The 17,337-nt window shown below is 38.8% G+C and overlaps 1 protein-coding gene across 2 annotated transcripts; it reads right to left on the bottom strand.

Moving 5' to 3' along the window:
• Window positions 1-2,327: 2,327 nt before the first annotated feature.
• Window positions 2,328-17,198, bottom strand: CCDC47 (coiled-coil domain containing 47). Of its 2 annotated transcripts, XM_081162135.1 has the most exons (14): window positions 16,807-17,010; window positions 13,660-13,762; window positions 11,904-12,172; window positions 11,342-11,449; window positions 10,660-10,834; window positions 9,185-9,306; window positions 8,858-8,923; window positions 8,340-8,441; window positions 8,049-8,159; window positions 7,209-7,294; window positions 5,871-5,929; window positions 5,468-5,577; window positions 5,096-5,263; window positions 2,328-4,002 (listed from the first exon to the last, which is right to left on the bottom strand). In XM_081162135.1, exons 2-14 carry the CDS (start codon window positions 13,676-13,678, stop codon window positions 3,922-3,924), a joined length of 1,476 nt encoding a protein of 491 aa, XP_081018261.1. In that variant the 5' UTR covers window positions 13,679-13,762; window positions 16,807-17,010; the 3' UTR covers window positions 2,328-3,921. The 2 variants fall into 2 exon arrangements, with proteins under 2 accessions (XP_081018261.1, XP_081018262.1); XM_081162136.1 differs by lacking the exon at window positions 13,660-13,762 and having other exon boundaries at window positions 16,807-17,198.
• Between the last annotated feature and the right edge of the window lie 139 nt (window positions 17,199-17,337).

Here is a 17,337-nt window from a genome sequence, read left to right as displayed (position 1 = left end):
TAACTGAGAGGTAAAACTAATAGTCTAGAATACTCAAGTGAAATGCTTATGAAGTGTAGTTTAACAAATTGAGGATTTTTAAAAAAATATATGTATTTATTGATTCAGAGAGAGGGAGAGGGAGAGAGTTGAACTATCAATGATGAGAGTCATTGTTCTGCTGCCTCCTGCATGCCCCCCGTTGGGGATCGAGCTGCACCCCAGGAATCAAACTGTGACCTCCTGGATCCTAGGTTGATGCTCAACCACTGAGCCATGCCCAGCCAGGCAAATTGAGGATTATTTAATTTGCATATCATTTTATATGTCAAAGCACTTTCTACATGTTACCTAATATGATCCTCTGAACAGCCATTTTAGATAATTAATGCACACTTATAGAAGAGGAAACAGACTTGCTAAAGTACTAGGACAGCATCTGGGTCCCTGCCCACAAATCCAGGGCTCTTTCCTGAAGCAGAAAACTGGCTTCAGTTCTAACTTTGCTACTATAGTTTTGCTAAGTGATGCAGTTACATGCAAGAAAAAGATGCAAAAGAAAGCTATTTAAGTTGCAAATGTGGTCGCAGAGCAGTTAGGAGTTCTCTCTCAGGCAGAGTTGATGCAATAAATAACCCAGGCAGATGTAGTATTACCTGATTTCCAAAAACTCCCATGGAACTACTTAAAAATGCCTGGGTGCCTTTTAAATAAGTGTTACATTACTTGATTAAAACCAAATAGGTGAAATGGAAGAGGTCAGTTTATTTTAAACGATGAACATAAAAACTAATAATATCCATTGAAAGTGGTATAGTAGTAGACACAAGGTTCACTCCTTCAGAAAAAAAAAACTTTCTTCTGAAAATGGTATTACTTCCCAGTTCATGGAGTTGACAAAATGGCATTCAACTTGTACAACTTTCTTCCAAATGCAAAATAAATTTTTTGAGTTTATAGACACTGCTTTAAATAATTTTCACATTGCCCATTCCTAATGGATGAGTGGAATGAGAATACCAATGTTTTTCTTTGGTCTAAGTCCCATCTGAAAAGAGTTTCACGTCTAGTTGCTTGACAGGAAAATATTCTATTACTAAGGAAACAGAATTATAAACTATTATCCTCCCCCCCCAAAAAACCCCAACAAATAAAGTTAGAGAACTCTGAAAGTATCTGCTTGGTTCCACTGGGAGAAACTCAAGAGTAAAGCAAAAATGCACCACTTGGAAAATAGTCCTAGATGATACCTTATATTTTAATTTTTATTATTTTATATTTTTAGAGAGACAGAAATATGGATTTGTTGTTCCTTATTTATGCATCCACTGGTTGATTCTTTTATATGCACTGACCTGGAATCGAACCCTCAACCTTGGCATATCTAGACAATGCTCTAACCAACTGAGCTACCCTGCAAGGGCACATTTTTATTTATTCAAATTATAAGGAAACAAGTTACCGAAGCAATGAAGGACCCTTGGAGCTTAAGAGAGGGAAAAGCAAAGGCAGTGGGCTTTGGGGGAAGAAGGGGGGAAAGGGAAAGGTGCAGGAGTGCTCTGAAGAGGGAGAGCACCTGTAACATTTTTTTTTAAACCCTCACCCGAGGGTATGTTTTATTGATATTTTAGAGAGAGGGAGAGTGAAACATCGTTTGGTTGCCTCCTGACTGGGGGTTGAACCTGCAGCCTAGGTAGGTGCCCTGACTAGTAATCGAACCCACTACGTTTTGGTGCCTGGGACAACGCCCAACCAATTGAGCCACCTGGCCAGGGCACGACCCTAACATTTTCAAAGTGCTGTAGTTCAGAAGAGCAGTTTACAGATACTCTCTCTTGGTGCTGACATACCTGTGAGGTAGGCAGAGAAAATAATTACTATCCTCATTTTGTAGAAGAACAGAACAGAGACTCAAAGACGTGACATGCCCAGAGTCAAATGATTCTTTATTGGTTTCGTTGGCACTAAGAGCCAGGTTTTCTTTTCCAGTCCAGCGCTTGTTGTAGCGATGCTAAGTGCCCAGGCAATACAAACAAGATTGGAGGGCTTAGTGGTTTTCCAATGTGTGACAGTCAACAAGATTCTCTTCTCTCTGTCCTCTCATTCTTAGGAGAGAGAATGGTGTCCTAACTCAAGAGGCAGACTTCAGAGAGAAGCCCGTTAACATATGGAACTCTAAAAATACAAAGCATTTAAAAACGAACTGACAATAACTAAGGGATTCTTGTCAAAGCCAACTCTTTTGAAGGAAAAGCATTTCAGTGCTGATCTTTATAGAACAGAGAAAACATTCCTATGGGCTTATAATGTTGTAGGGAAACCCCAGAAAAGTAAAGGCGGCACTCTGAGATTTTTGTCAATGAGTTTAATATATGTCCATAGGTTACCATTCATATGAATGTTTAAATTACAAAATTAGCTGCCATGGTCCAAATGTGTGGGACTTTAAGAAAGATTTTATTAATCAAAAGATAGCTAAGCATATCAATTTTGATTTCTAAAATGTAGTTTAAAGGTTTGTAAAACAAGGCTAATTCTAGAATTATACAGCATTAAATTTTGTTATTTTTATTTTAATAACTTAATTTTATGAACTGTTAAAAAAGTTACATTTGCATCCTCCCAGTTGACGCATTTCTGCATTAACCTAGAGAAAAACCCATGTGAAAAGTTTCCATGCAGTTACAAAGGAAGCAGCACATTCTGTTTCCACAGCAACTTGTTACTGCCTCAGAACACACCTGCACATAAAGCATCAGCGAAAAAACACCTGCCCACCCCTCTCCCACCAAAAACCCAACCCTTTCCCATCCCCAGCAAAAATTACCTGGTAAAGCAGTGACTTAAAAAAAAATGCTTTCTTAGTAGGAAGCATTTATAAAATGCAGAGATCTGAACAAGCTAAATGCTCGTGCAGACAGATGGGCCTCTCCCCCAGGAGTTCCTTCAAGAGTCAGACAGAACTCTCAATAGTTTAGGAAAGCTCATTTTAAAAAGTGTATTTATGCATATTCATGGCTATTTCTCTGAAAGAATATATCCAGCCTCAGCTGTGGAAGAGATAAAAGCAGGAGAAGCAAAGGGACACAGCCACAACATACAGAACGGAGCTTCTCCATGGACATCCAACCAAGAAGGAAAACATCTGCAACTTCATGTAGACCACTCATCTGCCCTGGGTGAAGCAGGTAATTTTTCATGCATTTGTTACTCAAGAAAAACATACAACCACTTAAATTCACAATGTCATTAGCTTATGGTATCAGGTAAGGAGAAAACTGCTCCTATACTCCTATCCCTAGAATTTTCCATGTACATGGCAGTGCTCTAAAATCTACAGATATCCTGTAATACTGACATCAGCACCCCCACCTACAAAACATACAGTGAACTACACTGTTTTGAGTCCCTGAAATTTCAATACCACAGATAGTGTTCTAAGGTGGTTGTTTTTTACAAGTTTAATGTAGACACAGAAGAAAACACCAACATTTATTGTGCAATTCCAACAGTTATTTGTGGAATCTTAGTTTAGGGTCATACTTTATAGCCATTTCGACTGCCTAGTTTAAACACAAAACAACAATCTAATTGTATATCTATAAATTCATGATATTTCTTCAAATACAATAGCACTAAAAGCAAATGATTCACGTTATAATTTTAAAAGTATTTAAAAACTACACAGTTCATATAGCATTCCTTTCATAAAATAATCAAAATAATTTGATTATCTGGAAGAAAATGACTGAAACAGAGTCCTTCCAATGTATTTCTAACCTCCGTAAAACTCCAAACCAAAAACAGAACATTTGATGAAATAAGGATTTCTCAGTCGCTGGGAGTGTTTGAACTTTCAGATGAGAAACGGACTGGTGCTTCTTGCGTTTCCTGTGCATTCAGAGTATGGGTGGCGTCAGGACTCGGGTCTCTGGGATGACTTTACATGGCTTTCACCTTGATTTGTTTCATTTTCATTTGCTTCTTTTCCAATTTCTTTTGTTCACGTCTCAAGGCAGCTTCCTAGAGAGAGAATCCAAACTAAGCTCTAAGCACATTTAAAAAAATCAAAACTAGAATACTGCCTATAATATTATTCAAAAACCTAGACTTGCACCATAAATTACATTCCAGAAGATAGTTATAAAAATTGCTGATATCTTCGTTGGTTAATAAAAATTAACTTGAAACAAAGGTAACTACAATCTCAGGTTAGAAAGAAACGAAATACTGTATTGAAGCTGGCTTTGTTAGTCTGGCCTGATTTTTCCTATACCCAGGGAACACTAGCTCAACTTTCATCATAACAATTATATGAATTTGCCACGGATTTGTACTTCAGAAAACCCTAAGATCTTTTTTAAAAAACTGATCTGAGAGAGAGGGGTAGGGAGACAGAGAGAGAGAGAGACCTCAGCTTGCTGTTCCACTCATTTATGCATCACTGGGTTGATTCCTGTACGTCCCTGACTAGGGATCAAACCTGCTACCCTGGCATTTCGGGAAGATGCTCCAACTCGGGTTTGATCCTCAGTTGGGGCTCGCACAGGAGGCAACTGATTGATGTTTCTCTCTCACACTGATGTTTCACTCTTTCTCTCCCCCTCTCCCTTCCTCTCTTTCTCTCAAATCAATAAAGACATATCCTCAGGTGAGGATTAAAAAAATAAAAAATTAAGAACTAGTCTTGAGATTCCAGTTATGTACAAAATAGACACCAAAAACACAAAGTATCAGAATTCTGTAATTCTATAATCAAATATAAAATGTTATAAAACAAGTTTATTTGGACCACAGGCCTCACGTGCTGGCTTCCATTAAAATTCCTACTTTCTTTCTACTTCAGTATTTGGCTTGAAAGATGACAGTGTAACCTTCAAAATGAGGTGGTACTGGGGGAACAGGAAAATTCCTATCCTTTCCAGGCTCAGGCGCAATCTAACACAGTCTGAAGCCCTAGTCTTTGTAGAGCTAAACACTGAATGTCCGGGTACTGAGACAGTGCTAAACTTTTAGCCTGTGTACATTCCTCCACAAATGACCCTAAGAGCCAATATGGAACAAATAGGTACTTTATAAATCTTCGTTTCCCCCAATGATACAAAGTTTGCCTCACCTCCAGCCTGCGCTGTTTCTCAGGATCTTCCTCATTCATGATTCGCTCCTTCTCTGCCCGTTTCTTCTCCTCACGTCGAGACTGTGCAGCTTCCTGTCTCTGTACATGTGTCAGCTTCAAGAAGTTCTCTTCCACTCGAGCTCGGTTCTTATCTGCTTTTTGTTTGCCCTTTCCCCAAGGAACAGAGTTTCATAGGAAATCCATTTTAATCCAACAGAGGCAAATTCCCATTTAGTATTCTTTCATAAAACTACTCCCATTTAGCACTTTCAGGTAAATTAGCAAAGATACAATCACTGAAGTCCTTAATAGATGACCCCCCAGAAGAAAAAATAACAGGTGCCAACTTATAATAAAGGCTGTGGGTCTTACTTCTCTGTTGAGCCGGAACTTTTTGGCTTTGTCAATAGAATAAATCACCATGTTCATCAGGGGTAGCAAAGCCTCCATATCCTTTGGGTAAGTGTTACCTGAGCCAGGCACTAGAAAACAAAGCCATTTTCCTATTGAGTTAACGGCACTATTAATATTTCTGAGTCACCCAACTTTTTTATTTATTTATTAATAAACTCCTTTCTCTAGGTTTCTTAAGCAGCAGAAAATAGAAATTAAAACATATACAAGGATCTCTTAATGAAGAAACCCAAAGGCAGTAAGCAGGCCTGGGGTCAGTTTTAATGGAGTTTTTATAGCTGTCACTCAGGAGGGAACAACACTCTCCCTCCAGGTCATCACTCAGAAAGCAGACAGCCCAGACAGGACATGGAATGCTTACCACTAAATGTGAACAGTAGTGTCCTCTTAGTTTCAGGCAGCTTTAAAGGCTGACCTTCCCTGTCATAAAAGAAAAGGCTATTTAGAAAGTACACAAGAAAGATATTCTCTATGCATGTAAGTTACTCAGTTCACTTAGGTGAACAGACACCTACAAATAATCAGTATAGGATTTGGCTTGGCATCCCCAAGTCAAATATAATCTCAGAGCCTGAAGGAGCTTTACAGGTCATTGATCCACTAGTCTATCTGATGAATGCATTCCCAAGAGATCTTTATCCTATACTTGAACACCTCCAATGATGTCCCCTCCAGGAAAGATCTATTCCATCTCACCTGGGGGATGAGAAATGAGCCAACATTTAAGTGTGAGGCCCGTATTTTAAATAACATTTTTGTTTATTTTGATGAGCTTTTATGTTTTATTTCCAACTCCTATCTTCCTTCCTATAATGAAGTATCTTATTTTTGAGCCAGGCTCAGAATAAATTTAGAAATAATCTACTATAGCATATATAATTTAGTTTCCTTGTAATCTTTGACTATCAACTCGCCTCCCCTCACCCCAAAAGGCTCCATGGTTACCATAATGTGGTACTTTGCCCATGGTGTTGATATTGAGTTGAGCAAGACAAGGATGATGCAACACCATCTAGAGGCAAAAGGATTTGAGTAATTCTGACACACAACAAAAATCCAGAATGGCTTTTAATTGCACTCAATTTCACAGCCTTTGAGAGAGTAGCCCTTAACCAAAAACTTAGGTCAGAATCATTTCTACACCAAGGGTAAACTTAAATACGTATGCTCTCCTGAAATGGCATAAGAATTCAAACAACAAATTCAAGGCCTGACTATATACATTTGAAAAATATTACTATAAAGCCAGAAACTCTATGGGTATTGAGGGCATTTGATAATATACTAGGAAAGAATATAATCATCCACTATACAGAGAAGGAAGCCAGAAAAGGCCAGATTTGTAATCAATCAAACACAAATCAAACATTACAGATTCCTATCATAAATTGAAAAGAAAAAAAAAAAAGAACCTAGACTACAAAGGACAAAGAGATTAGCAATTGTATTTTCTTATTATTAGCCATTTTGGAAGATTCTCTTCCATGTGCAGTGACACATGCAAACTGGGGAGGTTTGTTTGTCTCCCATAGGTTTCCAACTACCTTCATGATGCATGTAGTCAAAGCAAAAGAAAACTTGGGAGTTATGAACTTCCTTCACTCATTTGGTAAGGGAAACTGCAGAAGCATCTTGCAGGTGTTTCAACACAGAAAGCTAAAGAGGAAAGTCATTTTCAATATTTGTATTTCATACGTACTCTTGCATAATTTTTGGACCTGAGAACTGGTCTGAAAAATGAATGGATTCAATCTTGTCGGCATAGTGTGTAAGAAAGTGGACCATCTGAAATAGAGAAAATTATTATTTTTTATAGTAGGGTTTGATACATTTCCCTTTTTTTCATGAAGATATTCACTCTTCAATCCTCCTTCCTTTTGTACAATGTCATTAAGGCGAAAGCTTTAAAAAAATTAAATTTAAATAAGGATTTTCACTATAGAGAACTACAATGAAACTAGTATCTTTTCTTTAGAAACACCAATCCTTAAATTATTCTTATTGAGCAGCTGAAAGTATGTCTCAAAATAATGTTCTTAATAAGAATGAAAGCATGGAGATAAAATCTAAAATAATTGTGGAAGAGTCTTCGTCAACGTATCACCTTGACCTTACATTTTTAACTGTCTTTGAGCTATCCTATATTTTTACGATACTAAGATGTGCTATTACCATTATACAACCAATAGAAAAAAAATTGCTCTCTGTACATCCCTTCCTCTTACACTAGCTGAAACTAAAATAACGGACTAAATGACATAGTGCTAAACAGTAAAGTTATAGTCCTTTTTCAAAAAACCTGAAAGCCATCAGCAATCCTAAGAACAAGTTGCTCTTGATATAGAGAGAACTTATTCACTAATCAAATTTTTTTGACAAGTTAACCTATAGCTTAAAGAAAGTACTATAATGTTTTTGTGGGAAAGGAATACATAACCAGTGCACTGTGTGAAAATGGAGAACTTACACAGTGTGACTTTCAGGGTGAGGACCCTGTAGATGCCCAGGTCCGCTCATGCATGCCTCCCACTGCATTTACCTTTGCGTCCATCATCCCCTCTGTGACTTCTCCCATCTCCGACAGGATGGCCAAGGAGTCTGGCAGTCCATACTTTGCTCCAGACTTAGGTTTGTCACTACAGAACTCACTCTAGAAGAAAAAGTAACTGAAAGTAAGACATAACATTTTATTATGCACAGACCTTTTCTTCTCAAAAGAATATGCACTGACCTATTTCAAAGTGGTTGTTTATGCTATGCTCTGAAGCTGAATGTCTATGTAATAACTAGGCATAGTTTCTACGTATATTTGAGTTTGAACTCAACGTACCAGATCCTGCATCTCTTTCTGCAGTCGCACCAAGGCTTTCCGAGTACCAATAGCAAACACATAGGTATCCATGTCTTCATCATTCATGGTTACTTTTATTTGCTTAAAAAAAACACATGACAAAACTCACCTGTTAGGTTCTGTGGTAGGCAGATTTCTGAGATGGCCCCAAGATTCCCACCACCGGTGTATATACACATCCTCCCCTTAAATGTGAGCGGGACTTGTGAACATGGTGGGACATCACTCCCATGGCTCTGTTGTGTTAGGTAGCAGAAGATCCCTAATCAGCTGACTTTGCCGTTATTCAAAAGAGACATTATCCTGGTGATTGACCTAATCACATGCACCCCGTGGAAGATGATCTGTCTAAACAGAAAAGGGTCCATTTTTTGGCAAAGTACATAAATTGTTAGAAACTCCAAACAGAATCCAGGCAAGAAATGGAATGAGCTCTAAGAAGTTAAAAATTCAATCTGTACAGAGAAAAGCAGCAGGAAGAATACAAGAATACATACCACTTGATCACTTGCTGGCCTCATCATCCGGGCCAGGACATTCAGTAAGTCTTGTCTCTTGAGGAACTGAAAAAAACAAAAACAAAACCACCACCAAAAACAAAAAAACTGTTGTAACTTCTACTTACTATAAAGAAGAGACCATGGAGGGGGCATCAGATGCTTCAAATATACTCCACATTTGCCAGTTAGTAGTAGAAAGAAGATTTTTAGACCTCATTTTAAGTCAGACATGAAAGCATGAAACACTAAACTTAGAGGGTTTGGAATCATGCTGGAAAAAACAAAAGGCAGACGTACACACTGCATGAGAAACGGCCTCCTTACCCTGAGCTGGATAAGCATCCCCTCACAGCACACCCGACCAGAGCACCACAGGTTGTAGATGTGCTCGTTCTCCTGGTTCAGCTTCCCAGTGCTTGTGGCTTCTTTGTTTGTTCCATCATCCCCTATGGGTAAACCACTGAATGTGACGCCCTGAAAACGCTGGCGCCTAATCCCCATACCCTCCTCCACCGTGACCCCACAATGATCATAGTTTTAGGGTGGGAATATTTTGCTATCTTATAGAATTCTCCTTTGGACATAGATGACAACAGATGGGCACCATTCCTTTCACTTTAAAAACTATTGTCTCCATTAATAAAAATAGACTTTAGCATTACTTACATGTCTTTGTTAATAACAATCAGCCTGGAGTATAAATTTCTTAAGAGTAGATAAAAAATGGAGCAAAATCAGTTTAAATGTTTCTCCCCAAAGTTAAAAATACTCCTATGCAGTGAATAAAAAAATACCATTACTATAAACTAACACTCCCCTATGAGTTAACTACAACCAAGTTTGCTTTTTCAACAGCAAAATGATAACAGTGGTAGTAAGAGCTGTATTTTAGATCTAGAAAAAGCCAAAATTCCAACCATTTTCTCTCTTCACTTAACTATATGAAAGAATTTGTTCAACCTCACAAGGTAAAGCAAGTCTGACACACCAAATGAAAACACACAAGGGGAAGTGGAAGGCATTAAAGGCTGCTTATTATTTTCTTAAAGTCCAGGTGAAAAAGTACTCTGAAATAACATGGTACAGCAGAGAAAGCATGGCATTTGAAAGCAAGTAGATAGGCTTAATATAATGGTTGCAACAGAATAGCACTTCTGGAGTTCAGTCCCCTCCTTAGCAAAATAGAAACTATCCAATTGACAGTATTATTCCAAAGATTAAATAGAAACAATATATACAAAGTACCTAGCACAACACATAAACAGTCTGCTAAAGAGCATGGCAGATGGATACTTGCTTACTATTAAAGAGGAACCAAGTGAAATAGAGGTGAAAGTGGGCAAGTCCACCTTACTCCTTATACTACACAACTATAGGGGCTCCTCTAAGGTACTTCAGTGTACACCTCTTCAGTGCATTTGAAACTCCAGTGCCTAGAACCTAAGGGAATTTTGAGAGATTTCTAATTTCTAAAAGATGAACTAAAAGCATTTATCAAACTATTTAAAATGTCAAAATTCCTTGCCTTTGGCCAAACTCTTATCAACTTATTTTGATAACAGATTATCTCATTCTAATCAGAAGCTGTTTAGCAATTGTTGATGACAGATGAGAAAATTTCATAAATACAATTTATTCAGCATATAAAACCCAACAAAAATGGGATTCTTGAAAGAAAATTAAAAAGCATCCTCTTCAGCAGTCCATGAAAACAGTTAGATGCTTATACTGCAGGGAATAAACAGTTCTTACGAGACAGCTTTCAAGCCCATAGCAGGCCTTCTAACAGCCTGACTTACCTACTAAGGTAAAGTTGCTCTCCAAAAGCTCCCTATGAGAGTTAAACCAGGCCTGAGCAAGGCGACTGTTTTTATTCTTCCCAATAATGTAGTTCATGATGTAGGCGAGCAGACCAGTCACCATCAAAATTTCTAGATAATAACTCTCCCAACTGTTCTGGAGGTGTGCAGGAACCTAAAGAACAACAATTTTCCATTTACTGCTGGTTGAGGCTGAAGGGTGGAGTCTAACTCATGAGATGAAGAACAATGAGAAAACCTATAAATGGGAGTAGATCCTTTAGATGACTGTCACTAAATATGGTTAGACTTTGAAAAACCTGCCCATTTTGATTTTCCAGGTTGGCTTTGTAAAAGACTCTTTAAGGAAATGTGAGGACAGTCAAATGGGATAAAAAGATGGATAGCCCTTTGTATTAAACTTGATTTTGAGTCCCACCCCAAAATAAATTCAATGTTTATCATCTTCATCATTCCTTGGATAAATAAAACTGAGGGCTAGAACAGAAACATGGGTTGCTTCTCTAGGTGTTCGGTTTTATCAGAAGAACTGATGTTAGAGTCTTCCCCAGCTCCCATTATTACATCAATACCAGCTACATGTCACTAATTATATTTCTGGGATTAATAACAGCAAGGTATTTTGTTGGTTAGTTTGTAATTCAGAATCCTGTATACCTACATCAACAATTGTTATTGGGTCTTTATTTTTGCTAGAAGAAGTATCTGGTTTGTCTTCATAACCTTCAAATTCTTCATCATCATATGGTTCACCCTCGGTATCTCCCTCCTGCAAAAATGAGGCACAATCTGTTTCTCCCTACAAATGTTGCCAGCAATTGCATCTCATTTTTGTAGGCAACAGTTGTAGAGGAAAACAGAACACGAAAGCAGCAAGCACAGAGATATTACATGTGTTTAACAAATGATAACTCTCCATGCTTTTGAACCCTGAGTTCTAAACGATATAATTCCCACACACACACAGAATCCATTTTCCACCCCTTCCCCCTGCCAGGCTTTCCATAGAAGAGAAAAAGACAATTCATTCTTTCTTCAATGTGAAAGTTGGGAAATATACCACAAAACATTTAGAAGAGCTCTGCCTACTAGACAAAAATGAAGACACCAGAGAGTAAAGGTCTTCCTAGGCCTGGATCTTACTTTTAATGTCTGCAAAAAGTGCTAGTTACAGATTTTCCCATCCTTCCAATTTGCTGAGAGATCAATAAAAAGAACCTCACCTGGGTATCTGCATCTTCAAAATCTCCTTCTTGGTTTTCATCTTGCCCTTCTAACTCCACAGTGGTCTCATCTTCATCATCTTCAGTGGTAATCACTCGTTGGGGAGATTCAGTAACAGAATCTTCTGTGACATCCTCAAATTCAGCAAAGTCATTATCATCATACTCGACTATGTCCTCCTCATCCTCGAAATCATCAAACTTGGCTTCAGAGACACTCCCAAACACCAAAAGGACAACACAGAAAGCGTGGAAGACTTTCATTGCACCTTAGAAATGAGTATAAAAAAACACACAACCCTAAATGGACTACTATTCTACATATACCAATCAAATCTGGAAACAACTGAAAAATATATCTATGACTCTCTCCTGCTTTTCTCTTATGTAATACTGTTCATTTCAGATAGCATTATAAAAAAACAATGAGGTGAGGGTAAAAAGGCCTGGGTTCTAGTTTAGACTCTGTCTTTCGTTATCTAAAACCTTGGACAAGTTATTTAATTTCTTTAGGTTGGCTTCCATTTATACTACACATTCAGTAAGCATTTTTTGAGAGCCTATAAAAAGCTTTATATAGGAACTGGGAAGGGGTATAATGAAATAAGAATGAGATGCAACTACTTATCTACTGGTGGTAAAGAAAATAATACATGCCCGGCCAGCGTGTTTCAGCGGTTGAGCATTGACTTAGGATCCAGGAGATTGTGGTTCAATTCCCGGTCAGGGCACATGCCTGGGTTTCAGGCTTGATCTCCAGTAGGGGGTGTGCAGGAGGCAGCTAATCAATGACTCTTATCATTGATGTTTCTCTCTCTCTCTCCCTTCCTCTCTCTGAAATAAATAAAAACATATTTAAAAAAGAAATACATGACTAGAGAAGCCAATCATGCTTAGATCAACTTTGTGTTTATGTGTGAACATCATCATGATAAAAGCCAATGTATAAGACACAAAGTCCTAGGCACTGGCACTGTCCTAAAGGGTTTACAAAAAGCAATTAATTTAATCTTTATAACAACTTTTGAGGGAAAGTAGCATTAACATCCCATTTCACAGATAAGGAAATGAGGCACAGAGATGCTAAGTAATACAACTATCAGGTAACACAGAGCTATAGTTTGATTCCAGTTTTGTTTCCAGAATCCCTGCTATGAACCACTTCCCAGAGCACTTCCTAAATACAGGCTGGTATCTGTGATTTTGTATTACTTACTTATAATATATACATATTTTTGGCTAATAAAACTGTTCCAAGTGTTCATGATGGAATTAAATACATCATTATTTCATAGCTTTCTAAAAAGAACAGCAGGTACTCCACCATCTAAACAAGTTTTTGAACCAACAAATATAATGAAATCAGAGTTGTGGCAAAAACATCCTAAATGATATGAAGACATGGAGGACAATGGAATCATCTTACAAATATATAAGACTTTACAAAGAAGAAAGGAAAGAAGAAAGAAAGAAAGAGAGAGAGAGGGGAGGGGGCAGGCCAACATTTGAGCCAGAGTTTGAAAAAGTAGTTAGATTTCAACCATCAAATCTATAAATCTATTTAGGCTGTATTTCTAATCCTCTCCTCTCATGTCAACACCAGCCCTATATCATCAGTTGTCTAACTGACATGTCCATTTTGATGCCCTACAGCCTTTTTCTGTATAGGATCAGACAGTAAGTATTTTAGGCATTGTAGACTACGTAGAGTCTCTGTTGCGTATTATTCTTTTTTAAAAATAACCCTTTAACACACCTGTCAGAATGGCTATCATCAATAAAACAACAAGTGTTGGTGAGGATGTGGAGAAAAGAGATTCATCAGGCACTGTTGGTGGGAATGCAGATTGGTGCAGCCACTATGGAAAACAGTATTACTTATAATAATGAAAAATTAGAAATTGTTTGGTTAAACTATAGATACATATAAAAAAACAAATTTACTTTTGTCCATTAAAAATTGTTACAAATGAAATTAGAACCCACATTATTTTAGAAGCAAATACATATAAACAAAATGGATTAGAAGGACATACATACACCTACATATAAAAAAATAATTATTTTGTACAGTAGGGTTATGGGCATATTGCCTTATTTTTCTTTATATTTTTTAATTTTCCTGTGATGTGCTTCTGTAATAAAAAGTTCTTTAAAAAATAAAAAAAGCAAAAAATTAAAAAAGCATAGTTCCTGTACACAAGAAGAGGCTCTGCAGATGGGGGAATAGCTATAGCATAAAGGCCTAAAACAACATATTGTAGGAGTTTGGTATGATGTTGGGTTTATAGACCCAAGAGGGGGAAATGAGGTTAGAAAAGCCAACAGGGGCCAGATCATAATGGCCCCTTATTTAAATACCACACTAATAAGTTTGAATAATTAGAATCAACTGAAGGATTTAAGTAGGAGAGACCCTATCAGATTTGCAATACAAGTCTGACAGCTCATGCACAAGGTGAATTGGACAAGGGCACCTGAGGCAGGAAAAATAAGTGGTTGAAATAATCAGATAAGAGAAAAAACAGGATCGAACTGGCAGTGGTACTGGGAATGAACAGGAAAACAGATTTGACAGATTTAAGACTTATGCTTGTCAGCATAAAATGTTTGGGTATAGAGAATGTGGGAAAGAAAGATCTGGGGTGATTCCAAGTTTTGGCTTGATTAATAACTGGACAAAGTCATCTTTGAGATAAAGAACAATAAAGGATGAAAATATTGGGGGGAAAGGCAATAAATTAAATTTGGTACCTGTTGAAAAGTTTGGAGTGTTTTTAAGCAATATGTTACATAATTAATACCTCTTAAGTTTCACAATATCCCTAAAAGGCATCATAATCTATTTTATAGAGGGAGAAAAGGAAGTAGTTAGAAATATAAGTCTGAAGTTTAGGATACAAGCCTAAGCTGGAAATAGAGATGGTGTGGGAATGGATGAAATTCTCCAGGGAGTATTAAGATTTAGGTTTAAAAACCCAAAAGCACCAAAAAGTCTTGAAACAGATCATAACAGCTAAAAGGTGGGCATAATAGGAAGAACCGGAATGGAAACTAAGAAAGACTGGTTGGAGAAAAAGAGGAGACTCTTGTCAAAATGGCATTATAGAAGTCCAAGCAGAAGCACATTTCAAGTAAACAGAGCTGTTGCAATGGCTGCAAAAAGTTCAAGTAAGATATGGGTCAAATTTTTCCAAATGTTAATAAGGAAATAATTTTTGGCAACTGTAGGTAAGTGGTAAGGATGGAAGCCAGAATGCAGGGAGTTGGGTATTAATGGAGGTGAGCAGGTGGCAGAAGGGAGTATGTACTATTCTTTCAAGATGCTCTGGGATAGTGAATATTCTGTATTTCGTATTTATAATACCATAAATTCTTAAAAGAATTAGTTCAATATCAAAGGTTACTGCCCAATATTTTGCAACCCCTGGCTGCTCAAGGAATATTCTTTGAACTGGACAAAGTTCATAAATTTAAGTAGACACAAGTGAGAAATGCCATATAGTATCTCCTTTCCAATATTTGATCTTTGAGGTTAGCACCAGGGAACATTTTATGGGAAAACATAGCTGCCTTCTCAACACTAACCTCAAAAAGTTTTGTTAAGTGTCTCCAAACATCCCGAGCTTCCTTCAATAATCTTTTTATTATAGTGAAAGTAGAAGAAACATGAAAAAGAGCAAGCACTTTGGTGTAGATTTGGTTTAATGTCAGCTCTACTATTTGTCAGCCATATGACCTTGGGCTAATGACTTAAAATTCCCTGCTCCCCACTTAGAAAAGAGAGAGATTGTCTCACGGGGCTGTAGTATGGGTGGTACAGGAGATTTGTGCCTGGCACACAGAAAATATGCAATAAATATTAGTTCCCATTACTTCCTTCCCCTGTGCCCTATGAACACCCTAAGATTTAAAAACTTCATATTTAGTGTTTCCCTTTTCAGATCTGTTTTAAACGTTTTCCAAACAGAAGTAAAGGTTAACACTGACATAGACAACTGCCTGCCAAAAGGTCTGACCATTTCAAATTGGATTTCCACTTAGAATGTTCACACCATAGAAGCATTTCTAAGATAACTCCGCACCGTAACATGGCTCCTTCAAGGTTATTTAGGTTAAAATTATCCGAGCCTTTTGTGCCTTGGCCTTTCCTCTCAGAAGTCTCTCAACTCCACCTGTCAATTCATTTCTCAAATGCAAAATTCCCTGCCAGGCCGCCCAGTCCTGAATGAGGCTCCCTGGGCTGGGAGCACAAGCACTAACAAGTCTGGTTTGGTTATCTTCTGCCAGCTCACTCAGCAGCCTCTCACAGATTGGGGTCTGAACTTACAAAACCAGAGAGGAGTAAGTGGAGGAATCATTCTTTGTTGCCTTTTTGGATTAGGCCTTTTTGACAATGGCCAGACTATGAGACTTCTGGAAGTCACGTAGACATCCCCGTCTCCTCACACACGTTGAATAAAAACACGATCTGTGTTAGAAGCCTTCAGAGAAGAGTGGTCAGACGCGGTTGCTTCTGTCCACCAGGGTCTGGTCTCTACCATGGAGAATCAATTCATCCTAACAGCTGCACTCCATTCTTCCTGCTGCACACTGTAAGCTTCCTCTAACTTTGCCCTTCTGTTTGGCATTTGCTCACAAATCTTTGGGGAAGTTCTTCAAAGCCGTTAAAATCACCCCAATCCGGAAGACCAAGTGAAAATGGGCCTTGGGGATGGACAAAGTTTGCTTCGTTTAAGGAAGTCGGGAGAAGTGAGGAGGAGCGGGGACCGATGCCTGTCACCACAGGCCTGACTTAGGGGGGTTGGGTGGGAAACCGGACCAGGCTAGGCCACGCAACTCAGAGTGACCACTGGGACTGCTCCGAGCCCCACCGACTAACACGTCATGGCCCGCTTCCTACCTGTACCGGGGGCTAGAAACCGCCTCAGAACTCCTGCGGCCTCCACCTCTACCCCACGGGCCTCTCAGCCTGGCCGCCGCCTGCGCGGTCACCGCAGTTTTAGCGCCCCTGACGCCTCTGGGACACAGAAGTACCAGGTAGCTCAGTCACGCCGCCCTAGTCTTCACGTAGCCTCCGCCATCCCTTACGTAGACTACGTGAGGCCCATCGGCGCCTGCGCGCGTCTAGGGGGCGGGACGTAGCCTCCGGGACCGCGCGAGACCTCCCCCACCCCGCCCGGGAGAGGTAAGGTGGGGCTGCTGGGAAAATTACATAATCTCGGCCCCTGGGCCGGAACTGCTCACGCCAGCCCCTTCGTTCGCCACTAGGCAAGTTGTCATCAACATTGAAGTGGTGCTCCGGAAGCTAAAGGTGGCCATGCTCCGTGGGAGCACGTGGCCAGAGGCACGCGGAGAAACGTTGTCCAAGTCGTATTTGCAAAGGACCAGAGTTTAGGGGATCGACAATTTTATGTATATGCGGTTTCTGCCC

The sequence above is a fragment of the Miniopterus schreibersii genome, assembly GCF_964146895.1.
Source record: "Miniopterus schreibersii genome assembly, chromosome: 16".
Lineage (NCBI taxonomy): Eukaryota > Metazoa > Chordata > Mammalia > Chiroptera > Miniopteridae > Miniopterus > Miniopterus schreibersii.
This window is presented reverse-complemented; position numbering and strand designations above follow the sequence as displayed.